Raw genomic sequence first — 22467 nt, 5'->3', positions numbered from 1 at the left:
TGCATTGCATTTGTCGTCTGACCTGCTCGCTTCAGAAGAAGTAAAAAATGGGGTGCTTCTTTTCGAAGAAATCCAAAAGAAAGTCGTCAGATAAAGACGATCGTACACCGACAACAACGACTGTGGAAACTACGACTACAAGCAACGCGGTTCCCCTTGGCAACAACACCGACGAGGCGCCGAAGCAGTACAGCTGGGATAAGCGAGAGAAGGCGAGTCGTGGCTTTATCATTCAAGCTTGGTGGTATATTATTAAATATAAACACTGCTAATGTAGTCAAATTGGTTATTAATTAGTTTATTTGGCGTGCGGCCCTTTGTACGCTTATTACCAGGTGCGGTCGGTCGCTTGCAGGTTCCTCCGAAGCGCCGCAAACTCCACCTTTACCCCGGAGAGACATACCGGCGGTGGGGATTATTCAGTGCTGTTGTAGCAGAACAACAACAATCTAGCTTTAATAACTTCAGAAATGCCAGTGTTATTGGACATGTTGTATATAGATGTATGATAACAACAGAAGTAAAACACGGTGTATTTACAGTAGGGCTATGACGCTATACGCTTTCGTCCCAATTCGATTCCGATTTTTTCTGAGTCGATTCCATTAAAATTGCGATTCTCACAATTCTTTGACATTGATGACTTTTGTAGATTAAAAACAAAATAAATGTATAAAACTTTTTTTCCTTCTTCATTTCCTTGACTTCGATCAGGAAAAAAACAACACAGTAGCCAGACCATCATTCTGCTGCTATAATGCCCAAGAAGACGAGTAAAAAGATCAATAAAAACAATAATAAAAAATGACAAACATTTTATGATGGATTATCTTTATTTATTTGAAAAAAAATTTAAATTGTGAAGCAAAAAAATCCTGATTTTTTATTTTTCTATTCGATTTTCCTACCCCTAATTTACAGAGAATCATCCCACATCATCAAAACATATCACCATGAAATCCAGCTTTGGACCTTAAGTTTCTCATGTCTTTTTCATGACGATAACGATAACGCAGTTAAGATTTTCTTCTGTCCTGCTGGTTCTGTGTAACCACCGGCATTATCTCATTAGCGGATTACACAACACAATGTGGCTTTAACTTGGCCTGTTCCTTACAGGCAATGCTTCAACTTCCGTTTTGACTCAAGGGGGATTTTTCACCTGAAATGAACAGTTGTAGTAAAGAAATAAATTCATGTCAAATCAATAGGAAAATTTAAACAAATGATGAAAGATGATGTAATTAAAAGTTATGAGGCAAATAGTTATTTTTTTAAAGCAATGTATGTTGAATTCTATGATTTATTGTGTGTATTACAACTGTATACTGTTTAAGTTTCATTGTAATGGAATTTAATGTGTATTTCTACATTTTTCATGCTGTGAAAATTTTACAGTGTCATTGATAAGGGGGTTTTGGACTAGATAAGTGCCCAACTTCTTCCAAAACCCTTTTTCGAACTTAAGAAGCTTATTTTATTTGTTGTTTGTTGTAACCAATATTTGTTCTTTTATAAGTCCTTTTTTTTTTTTTTTTTAAAATGTGGTTATACCACAAAAAACTCTGTGGTCTGAAAATACGATAGACTAACCTGCAAGTTAACCAGGTTAAATATTATAAGTCTAAGGACTGAAACTTTAAAATATCTATTTATATAATTATATTATTCTATAATACCATACCGTACCATATTTACTTATAAAGCACTTTAAAAACAACATAAAGCTGACCAAAGTGCTGTACAGAAACAGCAAGTGAACAAAAACAGCTTAAGAAAATAAAATAACAATAAAATGGTAAAGTAAGAGATACATGAAAAAGAACAGTTAAAAATAAAATACAAGGACACAGATGACAACTCAGTCTTGCTAAAATGCCAAAGAATAAAAATGTGTTTTTAAACGGCTTTTAAAAACAGCGAGAGAGTTAGCCTGTCTAACCTGCAGAGGGAGGCTGTTCCAGATTTTTGGAGCTGGAACTGAAAAGGCTCTGTCCCTTCTGGATTTACAGCGTGTCTCAGGGACAGTTAAAAGCAACTGGTCCGCTGATCTAAGAGCACGCTGTGGTGTGTAGCGATGCAGCAGGTCAGCCAGGTAAGGAGGGGCAAGGCCGTGAAGACACTTAAAAACAAATAAGACAATCTTAAAATTGATCCGACACTGAACAGGAAGCCAGTGAAGGGACACTAAAACCGGAGATGTGTGATCATATATTATTCCAATTCTTGTATGGATGTAGGCAGGGGCGCCAGCAGGAAATTTGGGCCCTATGAAAGACAATGGCATAGACCCTACCACTTGATCGCAAATTTAAAATTTTTGTTTTTGCTTCAATTGCTTCAAGCCGATATATATAAAAAAAAAAAAGAAAAAAAGAGAAAAAAAAAGCTTTTCATGGGAATAATAAAGATCTAGGGCTGTGTTTAACCCTTTATGGGGCAAGTGACTATTTTTGATCACTTTGTTTCCTTTCATATTTAGCTTGAAACTTTTTTTGTTAATGTTCATACCAGAAGGACAATTTTAGGTTAAAATTGATCATTTGAAGGTATTTTATTGAGTGCCCTACAAAGGGTTAAATCCCAGTGCATACATCTAACTAGGTTATTTTAATATAAATGGTTTATCAGTTTATATTACAGCTATATTTTATTACAACCATTGAAAAAAGTATTTATTATTTTTAATGAAGGTTTAAGGATTTTCTTATATAGTTTGGACATCTTTTTGGGCCCCTTAGATTCTTCCTAACTTGGTGCCTCTGGATGTGGGGGTAGCAACAAAAATAAGACATGTTTGCGAAGCTCTAAATAAATTGTTTGAACATTTATTATAATCTCCATTGTTTTTTGGACAGGTTGACCCCAAAGACTACATGCTGACAGGGCTGAAAGATGTCACGGTGGGACGTCTGCCCGGAAAACTCAACGGACAACAGTTTGTCATTCAAGAATGCGAGAACTGCAACATCTACGTGTTTGACCACTCCGCGACCATCACCATCGACGACTGTGTCAACTGCCGCATTGTCCTGGGACCCATAAAGGGAAGTGTTTTCTTCAGAGACTGTAAAGACATTAAGTGTGTGGTGGCCTGCCAGCAGTTTCGCACACGGGACTGTAAAAAGATGGAGGTGTTCTTGTGCTGCGCCACTCAGCCCATCATTGAGTCGTCCACAGGGATGAAGTTTGGCTGCTTTCAGTACTTCTATCCTGAGCTGGCTTTCCACTTTAAGGATGCTGGACTAAGTATATTCAACAACAACTGGAGCAACATCCATGACTTCACGCCAGTGTCTGGGGAGAACAACTGGAGCTTGTTGCCAGAGACTTCTGCAGTTCTGGATTTCGTTCCAGCACCTGACCCGGAATCTGAGTTCAAGTCAGTCCGGATCTCTACTGACCCTGCAAGAAGCATTGTCCCTCTGACGAAAGGAGGGAGGCGAAAGGACAGCGAAGAGTCCTGCCTCTTTGTTTTCTTCGCTGGAGAATACACCACTGCAAATGCCCGCAAACTGATTGATGAGGTGAGTGTTAAATCACTGACTCACATAAAGAAAGTGGATAAAGACATACGAAAGAGCTACTAATAAAGCTTATTTAAAAATTAAATAAAATCCAGCCAACAAAATAATTGCAAAAGCATGAAAATGGATAGAATAAGAATATTTTTCACTTAGCTTAAAACACTATTTGCACCATTAAGGGTATGAGCCGTGATGTTGATAGTTTTTAAGTGCATTTTTAATGAACTTACAAGGTAAAATATCAAGTTAAATTGATATTTCAACACTTTTTACCTTTAAAACTACCACATAAGTGCTAAGCCACCATTCTAAACTATTAGCTGTATAGATATTTTCTTGCATTAACACGAGTGAGACTATGCAGGAAACCAGAACCACAGGAGGGGCCCTGTAATAGTTTTTCTTCTAAATTAAGACTCTGTAAATACTTAATGATTCACTGCTGGCTCATATTGAGTTGATTTCTACATTTTATTTACGCAGGCAACAGCCAAAGGTTTTGTGCTGATCCAGACAAAAGAGGTCTCCATGCGGCCTGAAGACGTGAAGAGAGTATTTCAGAATAACGCAGAAGAGCTCGTGGAGTGGATCACCAAAGGCAAATTGTCTTTTGTTATGAATTGTTTCAGTAATTCAGATTTGAATGTACTATCTCATTTAACTAAATTTCATCCACCTTCAAGATACTGCATGTTTGAACTTTGCAAGTTTCAGTGACAGAACGTATCAGGTAGTGGAATTTACTTTACAGAAGCAAGGTGTGTCTCAAAATACCGATAATGCCTTTTGTGTTTGTTTTGGTTTCTTTCTTTTATTTAAATATGAAAGAGGAACATACGGTAGTGCTTCTTCGTCTCACACTGCCACTGTTTTCAGAAGCTTTTAAGTCAGTCAAGGTCCAAACTATATGAAATGAAAAATCTTTATACGTCTCCAGGAAATAGGAAATTTGAATGCTTTAAATACAATTCAGATTCAATAAAAGTATTTTTATAATAATGAAGATACTTTAAAATCGTATTTAATCAACTAGCTTTTGTTTGGCAGTGTGGGTTTTATGTATCTGCTGACTTTTTCCACTTGTTTCCTTTCTAAACCAGAGCTGTCCAGCTTCCATGTAATCCTGCTCCAACACACCTGACTCAAATTAATCAGTCACTGTGCAGAACTTTAATAGATCCATCTAATGTCAGCCAGGTGTGTTGGAGCAGGGACATATCAAAAACCTACCGGACAGTGGTCTTTGAGGACCGACGATGGACTAAACTGAAATAAATTTGATCAAATCATAGTTTGTATAAATAAACTTGTTATATTCTGTACATTTTAATTCAATACATGAATTCCCATGCAGATAATAAGTTATTATGGTATGAAAAATATATCAGACAGCTGATGGATAGTTTTTCCAGTGTGGATCTGATCCGTGTCGCTGAAACCAGCTGAATTAGCTCCGGGAGAGGCAAAAAAACAAAAGAAACGTGATAAAATTCTGTCCTTATTGTTGTAGAAAGCAGTGACTGCTTTACAACTGTGAGTATGTTAGCATGAAAGGATTATGAATTAGCTGTGGGCATTTCTATAGTTGGGATTGTGACTTTTATATCTCACTACTGAAGGTCCTGTCATTGCTCTTGAGCTGAACGGCGATGGAGTCGTGGAAGCCTGCAAGAACATTGCTAATGATGTGTTCAGTGGAACCAAGGTAATCAAGCACTTTATCATATGTTTATAAGATTGTTATAACGTTCCACGTCTTGAATATGTTCTGCTTTTTTTCTACAGGTTTTCGTCTCTGACAACAAAAACACGTCCTCTCGAGACGTAGACAGCTTCTTCAACTTCGCTGACATGCAGATGGGCTTGTAAACGGTTAGCTGTGAACCCCGTCCACCTGAACTGGTTGAGTTTTTACACCATTCTTCCTGCCGTCCAGCTCAAGCTAATTACGATTTATTTTCCACATTTTGACCTTAAATAAAAACGCCCAGGAATGGAAATTGTTACAGACTGTTTGATGAAGCCTTGAAGTGAACAACGAGTCTCCAGGAGAAATATCATCCCACCTATCATTCGGAAATATTTGCTGTAAACCACTAAAACTTTTGTCGCAAAGAGTGCTGTGAATATTTATATTTCTATGAATGTATTTTTTGGTCATTTTTATGCATTGTGAATGTATGTCTTTGCTGTAAATGAATTTTTATTTAAAATCTTTTCTTTTTCTGTTTGTCTGAAACTGTCAAAGCAGTGGGAGCAAAAAAAGCACAAGAATGCCTGAGGGATTATTTTATATATAAAAACAATCTTATAAAGACTTGTGTATGTGATTTAGATAATTGACATTTTCTGTTTTAATTATGTTTATTTTGAAATGTGTAGGTGATGATTTCTTTGCTGTTATTTGTTAGGCCAAAATCAGGTTGTGAAAGGTTGAGTGTATCTTACTGTGAGCTCCTATTAGGTGATCTGTTTTCACTAAATTTGTCAAACATGTAATATTGCTGGGGCTTTTTTCTGACACAGAGAACTTGTGAACATTTCTTGAGAAATTTTGCAATGTTTTATATACTAATGAATGTCTAGAAAATCATATCCACTCTCATTTTTATGTAATGTAATTATGTGTGATGTTTTGTACTCGAAAGAATATCGTGACTGAAAGAAAATAGCATGAAACTTGAGCCGAACGCATTATAACAACTGTCCTGAGTTAAAACTGTGTTCATGGTTACTGTCACCATAGCAGCCACTTAGTTTTGTGGTTGACATTTACTCACAGACCGAGGCGATCAATTGAGAAACAGACATCAGGGTGAAGGGGAAGCATTTGCTTCCTCTTTGTAACCTCAACTTGTTCTTCTTTTGTTCGGAGCCTTGAAAGTTCAGTTCAAGTTTTTAGCAAAAACACAGCTCAATTTGTATTTAATCCCCATTCACAGTTACATGTCTCATAAGTACCTGATATTTATCAGAACAGTGAACTGATCTTGGTAGTAATGTAGGAATACATTTGGGATATTTTTAGCATTTTTCTGTACTTTGAATCATGTTGAGTTACTTCACTAACTGGACATGATTCACTCAGAGTGCTCTGTCTTCCTTGGTGATTCACGATTCACTTCCACTGAAGAAGAAAAATTCAACTTACGGGTCGTCCTAGTCCACATTTAACTTCTAGATTTCACCCGCACTGACAAAAAAAAAGGGAAAAAAAGATTATTTAAAAAGTTGAATCAAGTCAGATGTGTCAGTTTTGTACAGTTGCCTTTGAAAAAATAACATACATAGGGACTTCATGTGATATACATTTGTATACTTTTTGTACTTGAGCATAAAATTTTGTAGAGCATTTGTGAAGAAAACAGTTGTCAGGTTTTTTTTATCACACCCTTATCTTTATAAAACTAAAAAAGCGCATTAAAATCTGTGGAATATCCTATATTTTGCTTGCTTAGTCATTAGGGGTGGTAAAATCTAATTGAAAAATCAGGATTTGTTTAAATAGTCTGGATTTTTTGCTTTACAATTTTAAAATAGATTTTTTATTAAAATATAGATTTTTTTCAAATAGATAAAAATAATCTATTTTAAAATATTTGTTAGCCCTGCGATGGACTGGCGAGCTGTCCAGGGTGTACCCTGCCTTTCGCCCAAAATACTGCTGGGATAGGCTCCAGTTTCCCTGCAACCCTGAATTGGATTAAGCGGTTAGGAAAATGAATGAATGAATGAAAATATTTGTAATTTTTATTGTTTTTATTGATATATTTACTTGTCTTCTTGGGAATTTTAGTAGCAGAATGATGGTCTGGCAACTGTGTTGTTTTTTCCTAATTGAAATCAAGAAAAATGACGTGCAAAATAAAAGTTTTATACATTTATTTTGTTTTTAATCTACAAAAATCAGCAATATTGTAGAATTGTAAGAATCACAATTGAAATTGAATCGGCACCCAAAAAAATCGGAATCGATTTAAATCGAGACAAAAGCATATCGTCACAGCCCTATAAAAAAAAAAATAAAATCACATAAAAATATGTAGAATACCCTATATTTCGCTTGCTTAGTCATTAAGGGTGGGAAAATCCAATTGAAAATTTTAAAATGAGGATATTTTTGCTTCACAATTTTAAAATGGATTTTTTGGTAAAAAATTGATTTTGTTTTTCAAATAAAAATAATCCATTGTAAAATATTTGTCATTTTTATTGTTTTTATTGATCTTTTTACGTGTCTTCTTGGGCATTATAGCAGCAGAATGATAATCTGGCTACTGTTGTCTTTTCCTGTTTCCTTTTCCTGTTGTCTTTGACAAGCAAAGAAAAAAAAGTTTTATAAATTTATTTTGTTTTTAATCTACTAAAATCAGCAATAATGTAGAATTGTGAGAATCGCAATTTAAATCGAATCGGCACCTAAAAAATCGGAATCGATTCGAATCGGGACAAAAACATATCGTCACAGCCGTACTCGTCAATGAAACATGGTTGTTATTTATGCATGGAGGCTAACGCCTGTAGCAAATCGAGCGCACCCTAGTTGGAGGGAAAACGGAGGGGTTTAGGACCCGGTGTGAGGCGCGGTACAATAGAGCTGTTGTGCCGTGTTGGATAGACCGCTGCTGCCCTGGAGATCCACACACTGTGGTGGGATACAAAACCCCCAGATAGCAGCGAACAGAGACCCCCTACTTTATTAAGTCTACCTTTATAAGGTCTTTGTGACCGTATGTGTGGCAGGAATAAAGCGGACAGCCGAACGTGGACGGTGAAGGTAAGATGTGAACAAAATGCTCGTGTGTTCAGTGTGCGAGGATTTACCCTGGATGGTTTATTCACAACTCGGGGCCTGCTGCTTCTTAGCTGTCCTGGGACCAGTTCTGCACATTTATTGTTTTTTGGGTTTTTTTTAGCGACTATTAAGTAAACATCTCTGTTGCAGCTGAAGATTATCCAGACTTTTTAATAAACCCACTGAGCTCCAGCAGTCCTCGCCATAATGGCTTTAGGAAGTGACATCTTTGTGTGGCGGTGCAGCTTCCTGCAGGCCTGCGCGTGTTTGCCGCCAATACTCTTACAATCAATGGAAGTCATTGTTCAGAAGTGCCATCTTACTTGTAGCTCAGTGAAAGTAATTATAACATTAGGACACAACTTTTTTTTTCGAGGCTATTGTAGTTCAGTCATTGCTTCTCTTAAGAGTTTTTTTTTTTTTTTTTTTTTTTTTTTTTTTTTTTTTTAAAGATGTGATGTCATATCCGTGCAGACCCACTTTATAGCCCACTGTATTTTTCCACTCAGGACAAGTGTTTTAGGATGTCGGTTTACTCCCATTTACTTTGTTTTTTGGGGAACTTCTACCATTAAACAGGAGAAAACTAAAATCTAATCACAAACACAAAAAAAGTTGTTACATGTTTGCATGTTGCTGTCACACAACTAGGTGTAAATTTTCCCAAAGCACCTTTATGTATTTGTTATCTCTAAATAAAAATAATAACAAGGCTTAGCAGGTTTATACTGTATACTCAGGTTATCAAGTTTCTTTTTTTTTTTTTTGTCTGACAGATAAGAAAAAAGTTTTCTTACCTTGACATGTTTTGACTACATCTGTAGTCTTCCTCAGAAGGGTCACATGGTGTTTCTGTGTTTTGCTTAGGCCTTACAGTCAGGGCCGGATTTAAAGTGCACAGGCCCCTGGTCCCGGAGTGTTCCAGGGGCCCCCTTTCCACACCATAACATTGTCGAAATTGGGAATTGTGGAACAACATTTCTAACATCGCTCAGCCAGTGGTACCAACAGCAACACACTAGGCACTGTGTTGTAACTATTTGGCTTTTATGTACATATTGTTTCATGTCCAAACTGCTGGTGTATGCCCTACATGAATCACACATGGGCCCCGAGAGGGTGTGGCCCCCTGGGTCCGTGCCCATAATGCCCATTGGATGATCCGGTCTTGCTTACAGTGTATAGTTTAGGGATCAATGTGTTAAATTTAAACCTAAACATAACATGATGGACTCAAATCCTTAGATGGATCATGTACACATAAGAAGCTGATGCAGATAAGACTTTTTTTTTTTTTTTTATACCGTTGTCAGGATCGGCTCAAGACTATGTGTGTGTACTTGTACTTGGTATTAATAAAAGTGTACCGATACCACTCTAGTCAAGCCAGTGCCGATGTGTTTGATGCCATGCTTAGGACATGTTTTGAAAGACATAAATGCCTTGAATGTGTCAATTTTTGTTACACTAAAAGTGAGGTCTTTGTTTCAAAATCGCACATGTATTGCTGTATTTGGGTAAAATGTGCCCAAAAAAAAAAAAAAAAAAAATTGTTGAAATTGTTAGATCTGCAATGTTGTTATATTTGTATTGGTGAGGTAACTTCAAAAAGGATGGGTCATTTATTACACCCTAATGAAATCTTACACAGTTATAACAGCAATAATAACCATAGTCACAATAATGTTCACATAAACCGATTTGGTATCGGCAAATATCGGTATCTGCAGATATTCAAATTTCAGATATCGGTGTCGGATCAGAACTTCCAAAAAGTGGATTGGTGCATCCCTAGTCTTTTTTTTTTGTACCAAAATTGTTATTTTAATCTTAATTGAAACAGCCAAATAACAGAAATGTATGTTAAATTTAGTGTAGTTAAAGTGCAGAAATGCCACAAATCTGCACTAATTAAAATAAATAAAAGACAGAATGGAAACAGTGAGATCAGTTTTAATGATCTCGACAGGATTTGTCATGTGTCCTTTATTTAGACCACTATCGGGTCTTTGTTGGCTGAAGACAGAAGATTTACTGTGTTTGAAGATGAAAACAAAGGTGCTCGACCTTGTGCTTTTTGTTGCAGAGGAGAACATAAACAGTAGTTACATCTGAGGGAACAGAGTGGATCAGTGTAATCAGCTGCAAACAGCTTGTTATTTTTTCTTTCCCCAGCAGTTGGCACAGATCCATCTTACTATGGTCTGGAGAGGAACTAGCTCTGGGCCTTCTCCTCCTCCTGCCCCTCCGGCACTCATGGGGAATGTGAGGCATGTCCTGTCTGTTGAAACAGCATGCTGTATGTGGGGCTGCTCTCAACTCCCTAAACATTTTGAAACCTAAACGAATCATCATAATGATTCAGCAGGCTGAGGGCTCATACTGATAGTGCCTTGTTTCAATTCCAGACCATCAACCTGAAGCATAAGTGCAAAGGGTGAAAAATCTGTATCCAGTCTGATTTATTAGAATAAGTCACTGGTTGGTTCATAACTCATGAAAGATAGAAATCGTTGTCCACAGTCAGAGTCAGGTGTGTTGGAGCAGGGATGCATGGAAGACCTGCAGGATTGTGGCCCTAAAGGACTGGAAGCGGACAACCTGAATTGCAATAATGGAATTCCATTTATCCAAGATAAAATTACTCCAATTAGAAGTGACACCTTTTATTGATTTTTAAGAAAAAATCTCCAAAGGAAATGTGTATATATGAGAATCTCCCGTTCCACCACGTCATGATGAGAATCTCCCGTTCCACCACGTCATGATGAGAATCTCCCGTTCCACCACGTCATGATGAGAATCTCCCGTTCCACCACGTCATGATGAGAATCTCCCATTCCACCACGTCATGATGAGAATCTCCCGTTCCACCACATCACAAAGCTGCTCTGCTGGATGTAGATCTGGTGACTGTGGAGGCCGTTGGAGGACAGTGAACTCATCGTCATGGTGGAGATGATGTGAGCTTTGTGACATGGTGCATCATCCTGCTGGAAGTTTCCATCAGAAGATGCTACACTGTGCTCATAAAGGGATGGACATGGTCAGCAGCAGGACTCAGGTAGGCTGTGCTGGTTAAACCATGTCATGTTGGTACTAAGGGGACCAAAGTGGGACCAGAAAATCTCCCCCCACCATTCCAGCAGCCTGAAGCGTTGATTCCATGTTTGGGTCTCATAAACAAACTTTTAAACTGAATGAGTGAACATTGTTTATTGGCAGTTGTTTTATTATCATGTCATGCATAAAAAATCACTTCAGTATGAAAAAACCTGTAACTGCAGATAAATTAGAGACAGTTCCAGGTTTTCATCTGCTAGTATATTAATCTTACTGTATAAACTCCATTCTCTGCTACATGGTGATGGTCCAGTCCTTTAAGTTCATGCACTTTTTGTTGTGGTTGTTTGTAAAATCCTGTTGCAGCGGACCTGAATGGAAAAGGTTAAGTGGCCATTTTTCTTAAAACACTGCACAACATATTTAAAGCTCATGACTGATTTATTATGGCTCAACTTTAGCTGGGATGTCTCAGTAAGGAAACTTTTTTTTTTTTTTATGAAGAAGCCCAATTTTCTCAACCAAAGCATTTCTTTTATTAATCTTTTTTTCTTTCATGAAAAATAACACCGAAAGCACGAATGTTTTACTTGCTTAAAATGACATATTTGCAGTATTTTTTTTTTTATATTTCTGCTGCAGATATCAGATATAATCAGGGGACTCCACTAACATGCTCTTTAATGTAAAATTATGGTGAGCAGCAACAATTCTTTTTGATATCCTTGCGCTTTTTTTAATCATTATGAATTGGAAGTTTTCCTATTTATTCAGTATTAAAATGCCAGTAATTAAATGCAATCTTTACTTTGTGTTCTCTCCTGCAGGATGTTACAGGATGAAACGATTAAGGTCGTCCAGCAGCAGTGACAGTTCTGACAATGAGAGTGAGTAACTTGTCTAAGAGACTCAGTAAATTGGTAAACTTATTTTTCTTTCATTCATACTATATTTTCTTTTCTTCATTTAGGTCCTTCAACGTCCTTCAGCTCCTCCAACAAGTATGGCAGCAAACCTGGAACGCCGGCTTCAAACCCAAAGAAACCGGCAGAAGTAAGAGCAGTTTGTTGTGCATATATGCGCCTAAAGTTGTTCTTATGGTGTTCTATAAAAAAAAAAATTGTCAGTGCATTTTCACAGCAGCACATATTCCTCCATTTTAAAGTTTCATTTTAGATCATTACCCAAATTTCACTGCTTCATCCATCCAATTTCTTAACCACTTGGTCCAACCAAGCGTCGCAGGGAAGCTTGAGCCTAACCCAGCAATCACTGGGCGAGATATTACACTGATGGCTATTTAAATTATTTATTAACTACATTGTGGTTTAGTAAAATGTTTAGTTTTATTTGAAGCACTAATTTTCAGTATATAAAAAATATTATTTCTAAAAACAAACTTAAACTTAGGGAATTCAAATCGAATATGGGGATTTTTTGCTTTACAATTTTAAAGTCGATTTTTATTTATTTATTTTTTTTGGTAATAAAAATTTAATTTTTTCCCAAATAAATAAAAAAAATAATTTGTTATAAAAGATTTTTTTTTCCTCTTTTATTGTCTTTATTAATCTTTTTACTCGTCTTCTTGGGCATTATAGCAGCAGAATGATGGTCTGGCTGCTGTGTTGCTGTTTTTTTCCTGATTGAAATCAAGAAAGATGACAAGCAGAAAAAGTTTTGTACATTCCTTTTTTTTTTTGTTTCTGTTTTTAGTTTACAAAAATCAGCAATATCAAAGAATTGTGTGAATCATAATTTAAATCTAATCGACACCCAAAAAATGGGAATCGAATCGAATCGGGACAAAAGAAATTGTCACGGCCCACGAGGCTCTGCTGCTTCTGGAAAACTTTTCTCCTCTCCTGAATCTTATGCTTAGTTTTTTTCAGGAGAATTATCTTCTTGGACTTTGCTTTAGTAAAAGACCGGTCCTCATTGGTGATATTATAGTCACATTTACATCTTCCCAACCAGCTATAAAGGAGGAGGATCCTCGTTTTCCTGCTTCCTCCTCATTGGTCAACCAGTGTGTTCTCAGCCTGAGAATGACAATCACATGCAACCTTTTCTATATTTCTACGGCCACTTAACGTTGGATTTCTTCTTTGAGGAGGGCAGCTAGGATATATTTTCCAGCTTTTTGGCTTCTGCTGAAATTCTGAAGGAGACATATCAGGCGCCATCACACAGATTAAGCCTGCAAAGGGACATTATCTTCTCCCTCTGATTTAACTTCCCTCACATTTAGCTCAGGCACCATGAAAACTACTAGATTACTGAGGATAGCATCGCACCTACGTATGAACAAATGCCACTGTATTCCATGTTTTACAATAGATTCCAGTTTCATGATCAAATTCCGCTAATTTTTTTTCTGATTGAGGCAACTATTCAGACATCAGTCGGGCCAAATTATTTCAGTAAAGTCCAGACTTCACTCAGGGCAGGAATTGAAAATGAGGATTTGAGATAACTGTATTTGTTCTGAAGAAAACCCTTAATAAGCCCATTTTTCTTCATCTTGAAACGTCATCTAAGTCGTTCTTTCAAACAACACCGTGTACGACTACGGATCAGACACATTCAGAAAAAAACACCCAATCCCTGGCTTTGTTTGTTTTTCATTTAAGTCATTGTCATTTTCCTGGTTGAGCTAAAGTCTCAATCAGGGATCCTCAGTCCTGCAGGTTTTCCAAGTGTTCCTGTTGCAACACACCTGACTCAGACTCGGACAAGCTCTGCACATATCTGCTAAACACACACTGATCTGAATCAGGTGTTTTGAAGCAGAGACACTTGCAGGGCAGGAAATCCTGCAGGACACTGGCGCTCGAGGATGAGGATTAAACAGAATATCCTGACAGACATTTGGAGAGAGAAAAATCCTGCACTGCTTCGATCAAGAAATAATTAGTTGCACTTGACAGATTGATAATGAAATTAGTCTCCATGTTGCTTAAACGCCAAGACCAGAGGTTGACCACTCGCTCTCCCGGCCTCTTCCTTCTCCCACAGGTGTTCAGAAAAGACTTGATAAGTGCCATGAAGCTGCCAGACTCCCATCACGTCTCTCCGGAGGACTATTACCTGCTGGCAGACACCTGGAAGCAGGAATGGGAGAAAGGGGTCCAGGTGCTGGCAAGTCCAGACACCATCCCTGAGCCGTCAGTCAGGTAGACCTGTCCTGATTTCCTTCTCTTCAAACCAGTCAAAACTTTAGATTTCAGAGATCCTCACAGTGCTGACAGATTGTGGTTGTGTTGTTTGGATTCAGAGTTATGGCAGAGAAGTCCAAAGAAGTGCTTTACACCCACCAGAGGAAGTACATCCAGTGTTCCAGCCAGGAATCAACAGAACCGGGATATGTCAACATTAAGGAGCTGGCAGAGGCCATGTGTCGCTACGATCTGGATGACATGGACCTCTACTGGCTGCACGCCCTCAACCTGGAACTGAACCAGATGGGTATGTTCCACTGTGAAGTTCTCGCTGAGCTATAGCAGTGATGTTGGACAACTACGGGAGCTGGGAGATGTTACATCCATGTGGGTTTGACCTTCTGTTGTCCAGGAGAAGGGCCAGTGGATGAGCTGACGATGGAACGAGCCATGGAGGCTTTGGAGAGGCAGTGCCATGACAACATGAAGCACGCCATCGAAACCGTGGAAGGTCTGGGGATCGAATACGACGAAGACGTCATCTGCGACGTGTGCCGCTCCCCAGACAGCGAAGAAGGAAACGACATGGTGTTCTGCGACAAGTGCAACATCTGTGTACATCAGGTAAACATCAGCAGCGTGCAGCCAGCGGGTCGGCGTGAATTTCATCGTAAAACTAGTGACTGCATCGTGTTCTGACATGCCTCTCTCTCCACAGGCGTGTTACGGCATTGTTAAAGTGCCCGTTGGAAACTGGCTCTGTAGGACGTGTGTCCTCGGGATTGACCCACAGTGCCTTCTGTGTCCTCAGAAGGGTGGCGCCATGAAAGCAACACGTGCCGGCACCAAGTGGGCGCATGTCAGCTGCGCCCTGTGGATACCAGAGGTACATAACGTCTTTGGCGCATCGTCATCGTCATCAATCTGCAGCTAGTAAGCTCTCATCCTGCCGTGTCTCCTGTTCTGGTCTAGGTCAGCATTGCTTGTCCTGAGCGGATGGAGCCCATCACTAAAATCTCCCACATCCCACCCAGTCGCTGGTCTCTCATCTGCAGTCTGTGTAAACTGAAAACAGGCGCTTGTATCCAGGTGAGTGTGGAGCTTTGTCGTTACTGGGTGCATTTATATTAAACTAATTGTTTAAAGCAGTGATCCTCACTGTTAATTCAACAAGAGCTGCACTCAACATACCAAGACCAGAGGAGAGCCGCCACCTCCCAAAAAAAAAAGCATTCCCACGCTACGTATCCTGCTACGTTGCCAAATCAGTAACATTCAGCTTTTTAGCAAGGAATGTTTATCCTAAATATTGCATGGAGTAATGGCCTCTTATGCAACAGTATATGGTGAAAATACAATAAGGCCTCCAGGATGTCGGTGTTTCTTTTTCATTATATATACGGAGCTACCGACAGAGCAGCTCTTTGGCGGAGATCGTGCAGCCGAAATCAGCTAAAACTGGCAACTCAGACAGGGTCAGTTAGGGCCGTTAGGACAGCAAAGTTTCTGCAAGCACCCTGCAGCTCTTGTTAGTGGAGAGAACTGCACCGTTGAGGATCATTATGACTTGTTTAGATAGCATTTTCAGAAAACCGGTGGCTGCTTCACGAGCCGCAAGTCGAGTCAGTGAGCCGCGTGCGATGAGGAACACTGGTTTAAAGGATGGGGACAGAATTCCCTAAAACAACCACTGACCAACAAGAAAGAACCTAAATGCATTTTTGCTGTAGTTATGTAAATACTATTACCTCTTTTGTCATTGGTGGGTTAATCTTCTGACTTATGCTTTGGTTCATCAGGCTCTTCAGATTATAACGCACATGTATCATTTCTTGATATATCTTTGATTTGTTTTCATTTCTTTGAATAAACACTCTTCTCTTTTCTGCATCTCATTCAGGCCACTTTTTCAGGCCATTCTCTGTAAACCCTAGAGATGGTTGTGTGTGAAAATCCCAGTAGATCTGCAGTCACTAAAATACTCAGACCGACAACCACGTCATGTTCAGTCACTTAAATCTCCTTTCTTCCTCATTCTAATGCTCAGTTTCAAATCAATCTCCTCCTTCCAGATGCTTTGACTGCTTACGTACATAAACTATCTAATAGGATCTTGATTTTGTTCCTTTACTTCACAAATCATGTTTTCCCTGAGAGCTGATTCGTGTAGTGTTAAAAGAAAATAAGGAAACAGAAGTCGTTTCTTTAAAACAAGACGGTAAATTTGTTTCCTGCAGTCCTTCAGTGTGTTGTCTTGTCTCTCTTCCCCCCCCCCCCCCCCCTCTGTTCACAGTGTTCGGTAAAGAACTGCACCACTCCTTTCCATGTAACGTGCGCCTTTGAGCACAGTCTGGAGATGAAGACCATCCTGGATGATGGGGACGAAGTTAAGTTCAAGTCTTACTGCCTCAAGCATAGCAAGTGCAAATCTGGCGAGGTTGGCCTGAGCCCAGTTCGCTCTAAAGCCCCTGGAGAGATGGGGAAGGGAGGCCAGCGGGCACAGAGACTGCAGGAGCTGGAGGAGGAGTTCTACACTCTAATCCAGCTGGAGGAGCTGGCGCAGGCCCTTGGGCTCTCCCAGCGCCTGGTGGACTTCATCTATCAGTACTGGAAGCTTAAGAGGAAATCCAACTTTAACAAAGCTCTGCTGCCCCCTAAAGAAGAGGAGGAGAACCTGGTGCTGCAGCCTCAGGAGGACAGCATCCACACACGCATGCGGATGTTCATGCACCTGCGACAGGATTTGGAGCGGGTGGGTGCTTTTTTTAATACTGCAGTGTTGAGATATTTAGTGCTGAGTCGTTGTTTTATTACTTACAGAGGAAGTCCACAGCATTTCTTGTTTATAATAGTGGGTTTATGATGTATGTGTTGCAGACTCCGACTCTTACAGCCGGATAGTTTGCTAAAGTTCACAATTTGTTCTGTAATCATTGAACTCATGTGAGTAGTGGTCAGTATGTCTTTTGATTTGAACAATCAAAATCAGATTCCTGATCTTCTCATGTGAGCTGAGAAAATCCAGAGGCTGAAAGACTATTTAGCGCAGAAGGTGCAACTGATGCATGTAATGACACCCAACTCCCGCTGCCGTGTGAACAAAGTCTCATTTCGGATAGAAGATTTTTTCCTGCCAGATAACAACCCATTATATAAATCATTTACAACGGGATACTCTCTAAAGAACAAGTTGTGATCACAGCCTCTAGTCAGTCCAAAAACTGTTATGCAACTCCACGTCAAGATTAATAAAGGTTTCTGCTCTGAAGCCGACAGATTCACTTAGAAACAAGCTGTAATACGATTATAGGTCTGGCTTTAAAAGTAAATCCAAATGTATAATAATAAGTGATTTCATAGGGGTGTGAAAATTTATTCGAAAAATCGAATATCGGGATTTTTTGCTCCACAATTTTAAAATAAATTTTTTTGTTAAATTGATTTCAAATTAATAAAATAATCCATTATAAAATTTTAGTCATTTTTATTGTTTTTATTGAGCTTTTTACTTTCGTCCTGGGCATTATAGCAGCAGAATGGTCTGGCTACTGTGTAGTTTTTTCCTAATTTAAATCAAGAAAAATGAAGAGCAAAAAGAAAAAGTTTTGTACATTTTTTTTTGTTTGTTTTTAGTCAACAAAAATCAGCAATACTGAGGAATTGTGAGAATCGCAATTTAAATCGAATTTGCACCCAAAAAATTCGGAATCACATCGAATCGGGACGAAAGCAAATCATCACAGCCCTAGTGTTTAACATCTACGGCTTCCTGCTAACTCCCAGCCAAAGCTCCCATTTCGGAATCAGAAGTTTATTTATCGTCAATGAACTGGCGTCCCAGTACAAAGAAATTTAACTTGCTTTACAACCTGACCAGAGTAGACTGACACAAGTGAACAAATGCACATACAAGCATACAGTAAGCATCCAGGCAAACTGCAGCGCAGCTGGACATTAAATTACTGTTTGGATGAAACAGTTAAATGCACATTTTCAGGAGAACTGGAACTAGTCAGTGATGCAACCAGTTATTTCTTTCCTGCGTTTGACTGGATCCGTTTGTAAATCTGAAGCTGTGGATCAAACCCCTGAACTGTTATATGTTGTTTAAATCATTGTGACGTTTCCTAAAAATGCAGGTGAGGAACTTGTGTTACATGGTGAGCCGGCGGGAGAAGCTGAAACTGTTGCAGAGTAAAGCTCAGGAGCAGATGTTCAACCTCCACGTTAAACTCATGAACCAAGAACTGCCAGCAGGTGAGCACAAATTATTTTATTTTATTTTTTATTTTGTTTTATTTTTTTTTATTTAATTGATTTAGTTTAGTTTTTATTTTGATTTATTTTATTTATTTTCATTTTGTTTTTGTTCTCTTTTAATTTGGTGTGTTCTATTTTATTTTATTTTATCTTATTTAACCTTGGTTTATGTATTTTTTTTTAAGAAACTCTTTCAAGAAGCAGTAGTGGTTTTTATATTCTATGGTCAAGAATGAAGTTTTTTTGCCTTTTTTTTTTTTTTTTTTTTAAGATGTTTCATGAATCTTTTTCTTTAAGAATTTATTCAGCTGAGATTTAAATTCTCTATTAACCAACAAGAAAAATTAAACTTTAAAACTTCTAAGGCATAGTCGCACTGGCACTGTTTGCACCACTAAAAACAAACGGTACTATGTGATTCTTTTTGGAGCATGGTATGATATGCTATTGTTCTTTTGAAACGGTGTGAATACACCTTACAGCTCCAGTACAGACGTGAACTCTGGTCTGCTTGAAAACCAAGGCTCTCGGTTTACATGTACGTGATCTCTGGTGGGGTTCGCTGACAGTGTGAAAGCAAATGAAACATTCAGGGAGCCGAAGAGAGGAAGTGACGTAGATAAACATGACATATTTGCCTGCCTCTTCTGTTGGTAATACTGGGCAGATTCTGGTAAAAACCACATTAGATTTGACCACCAAAGTAAAAACATCCATGCATCCATTTTCTACTGCTTATCTGATGTTGGGTCACAGGGACAGTAACAGAAGTAGGGAAGTCCAGACTTCTCTCTCCCCAGCCACATTTGCTCTGCATTCCCTGGCCAGTCAAGAGATATAATCCCTCCAGCGTGTCCTGAGTCTTCCCCGGGGTCACCAGGGAGGTCCAGGAGGCATCCTAACCAGATACCCGAGCCACCTCTACTGGTTCCTCTCGATGTGGAGGAGCAGCGGCTCTACTCTGAGCCCCTCCAGGATGACCGAGCTCCTCACCCTATCTCTTAAGGGAGAGCCCAGCCACCCTGCAGAGGAAACTCATTTCAGCCGCCTGTATACGAGATCTCGTTCTTTCGGTCACGACCCACAGCTCATGACCATAGGTGAGGGTAGACTGGTAAATTGAGAGCTTCGCCTTCTGGCTCAGCTCCTTCTTCACCACGACAGACCGGCGCAGAGCCTGCATTACTGCAGACGCCGCACCGATCCGTCTGTCAACCTCACGCTCCATCCTTCCCTCACTCGTGAACAAGACCCCGAGATATTTAAACTCCTCCACTCGAGGCAGGACCTGACTCCTGACCCGGAGAGGGCAATCCACCCTATTCTGAGGACCATGGTCTCAGATTTGGAGGTGCTGATTCTCATCCCAAAGTAAAAACAGAAACCCAAAACCAGCTCATTCACTGGTTTTGGTTCCTGGCTGATCCACAAACTGGATTTTGTTCCTGCTTGTAGGTCAGTGGTTGTTTCAGAAAATACCTTGCAAGCAAGTGTACAACTGCATGATGTACATCATTCAGTTTAGTTTGTTTTAGTAAAGTGCCGTGTGATGGCAAACCAAACAAAGATGTAAATATTTTTGTAATTCCTCAACCAGTCGAACCGAATCTCCTGGACCGTCCTGGTGGGAATGAGCCCACTGTTTTTGAAGTTTAAGTGGTGCACTTTTAAATCATGATGTAATTTCTGAGATGTTTACGGCCTTTGAGGGGAAAGCAACTCTGGTCATCAAGAGCCACAGACTTTAAGGTTTTAGATGTTTCTTTGCTTTTAGAAACCGAATGGAAAAATAAAAAAACAGGTGTGGGGTTACGTTTTATGGAGAAGTGTGAGCCACTGCAGCCCACTGGTAACCTTGTTCTCCTTTCTTTCCACGAAGGTCTTCCTGCTTCGTTCCCAGTAGAGAATATGTTGTTCCACCCTCCTCCGAGGATTACTCTTAAACTGAAGATGCATAAACCTTCAAGTGCCGGAAATGGAAATCCCAGTTCCAAATCTGGCAACGGGCCGCTCTGCCCAGACAATAGCGGGAATGTTGCTGAACTTGCTGCTGAGGGGCTGGGCCAAGGGAAACCTCAGCTGCACAGCCGAGGGGTCAAAGAAGAGCGCTCCAATGGCCGATTGTCTTCCTCAAGCCATTCAGGCAGCACAGCGATGGCAGTTAAACCGACCGGGAAACCTTTAGCTTTGCATGCTGCACTGCATGGCCATTCGTCAAACAGTAATGGCAAAGCGGACCAAGACCGAACATGCATGACCAAATTTAATGGTGTTTTAGAGAAGTCTGCAGCTCAGAAGGACAGTTCTTATCAGACGCCAAATGACAGGGACACCTCTAAGCCAGCTTTTGACAAGAGCAGCTTTCGCAAGTCTGCCATGGAGCACTTTGGCAGGTCCTTTAAAGAGGCTACTATTAACCTGGTACGGACCACAGAGGACCTGCGGGTCTCTGAAAAACTGTCCCGAAAAGGCACAGCGAAGGATAAACTATGGGCTAAACCTGTGTCTGAGCACAAAGTGAAAAACGTGCGATCTTACCAGGACAGTGATGGATACTGCCCCGACCTGGAGCTCAGTGACTCCGAGCCAGAAGCCAAAGGGAGGCGCAGGCAGCACGTTGGGCTTCCACCGCCAGGTGGTCCAAGGAAAGGGAAGCAGTCGCTGAGCTCCAGACACACAATGCAGAGGTGACAGCTTTGAGTTTGCTCCACTGTCCCGCTGCTGCCGATTCCTCCAGACCCCACAGTCTCTTAGAACACATGTCAATCAGGGACCAGGCTATGGTAGCAACGGTGCTCTAAGACCCAATCGCAGGAGAGTCCAATCTGAAGAACGCCACTAACACATGTTGAGATTATCATGCTTTACTTTAATTTGTGGTCAACAATCAAACATGTTTCCCATTATGCAGGTTTTAGTTGAACTGGTTTCCATAAAATAGGGATGAAAATCATTTTTAACTGGACCAGAAATATTCTACTTTTATTTCACTACATGGATCGTTTGCCCAGATATTCTACCAAGACTTGCCTGATTTGAATTCTTCTTTTCTTTTCTTTTTTTTATCAGTAAAATCAGTTTTGTTTCGTGCGCATGATGCATCACAGTCGACCCTTTCCCCCTCACGTGAGAAATCAACACCGTGATGTTTTAACATTTGTTAAATAGGAGCGCAAATGATATGAACAGCAGCCTTTTGGGTAGAGCAGTGGTTCACGCTTAGGATCTTTAAAGCTTTGCTGGTTCCAGTGAGACAGAACTTCATGTGAAAACACTACATCTGTCTCCTAACTGGAAAGAAAGGGGGTAGTGTGATTACATTCCAATATGTGTCTTTCAGTTGCTAAACTGGGTGCATGATGGGAAAAGCTGAGTTACAGATGAGTGAAGATGCGGTCAGATTGCCTTTAGTTCTTTCATCACATGATCAGCCTTCATTTTCAGACTTTGAATTGTGAAAGTTAGCTGTGAAATGTTCATCTCTCAGTTTTTGCTGTTACTTCTCTCCCTGGTTTGATAAATAAAACAACCTGGCATGACTGGTTCATTAAGGCTTATTGTTTTATTAGAATTTTGCTTGTTTTGTTTAGTGATTTAAAAAAACAATGCATTTTGTTGTATAACTTTTCTTTCTGTTTTAAAAAGTTCCTGCATTTAATGA

The 22467-nt window shown here is 39.6% G+C and overlaps 2 protein-coding genes across 2 annotated transcripts; both read left to right on the top strand.

Moving 5' to 3' along the window:
- The first annotated feature begins 20 nt into the window (after window positions 1-20).
- On the top strand, window positions 21-6198 carry rp2 (RP2 activator of ARL3 GTPase). Its single transcript, XM_079244874.1, has 5 exons — window positions 21-212; window positions 2859-3527; window positions 4011-4125; window positions 5147-5232; window positions 5313-6198. Exons 1-5 carry the CDS (start codon window positions 48-50, stop codon window positions 5394-5396), a joined length of 1119 nt encoding a protein of 372 aa, XP_079101000.1. The 5' UTR covers window positions 21-47; the 3' UTR covers window positions 5397-6198.
- Window positions 6199-8168: 1970 nt separating this feature from the next.
- Window positions 8169-22311, top strand: jade3 (jade family PHD finger 3). Its single transcript, XM_079244738.1, has 11 exons — window positions 8169-8304; window positions 12213-12272; window positions 12356-12438; window positions 14404-14561; window positions 14663-14853; window positions 14959-15170; window positions 15265-15432; window positions 15519-15635; window positions 16840-17298; window positions 18686-18803; window positions 20686-22311. Exons 2-11 carry the CDS (start codon window positions 12224-12226, stop codon window positions 21495-21497), a joined length of 2367 nt encoding a protein of 788 aa, XP_079100864.1. The 5' UTR covers window positions 8169-8304; window positions 12213-12223; the 3' UTR covers window positions 21498-22311.
- The last annotated feature ends 156 nt before the right edge of the window (window positions 22312-22467 follow it).

Source organism: Telmatherina bonti, assembly GCF_933228915.1.
Source record: "Telmatherina bonti genome assembly, chromosome: 8".
NCBI lineage: Eukaryota > Metazoa > Chordata > Actinopteri > Atheriniformes > Telmatherinidae > Telmatherina > Telmatherina bonti.
This window is presented reverse-complemented; position numbering and strand designations above follow the sequence as displayed.

Coding starts and splice junctions, on each gene's coding strand:
- rp2 (XM_079244874.1), top strand. CDS start 48: ATGGGGTGCTTCTTTTCGAAGAAATCCAAAAGAAAGTCGTCAGATAAA. Junction 3,528..4,010: donor CCCGCAAACTGATTGATGAG/GTGAGTGTTAAA, acceptor TTATTTACGCAG/GCAACAGCCAAAGGTTTTGT. Junction 4,126..5,146: donor CGTGGAGTGGATCACCAAAG/GCAAATTGTCTT, acceptor TCACTACTGAAG/GTCCTGTCATTGCTCTTGAG.
- jade3 (XM_079244738.1), top strand. CDS start 12,224: ATGAAACGATTAAGGTCGTCCAGCAGCAGTGACAGTTCTGACAATGAG. Junction 12,439..14,403: donor ACCCAAAGAAACCGGCAGAA/GTAAGAGCAGTT, acceptor CTTCTCCCACAG/GTGTTCAGAAAAGACTTGAT. Junction 17,299..18,685: donor TGCGACAGGATTTGGAGCGG/GTGGGTGCTTTT, acceptor CTAAAAATGCAG/GTGAGGAACTTGTGTTACAT.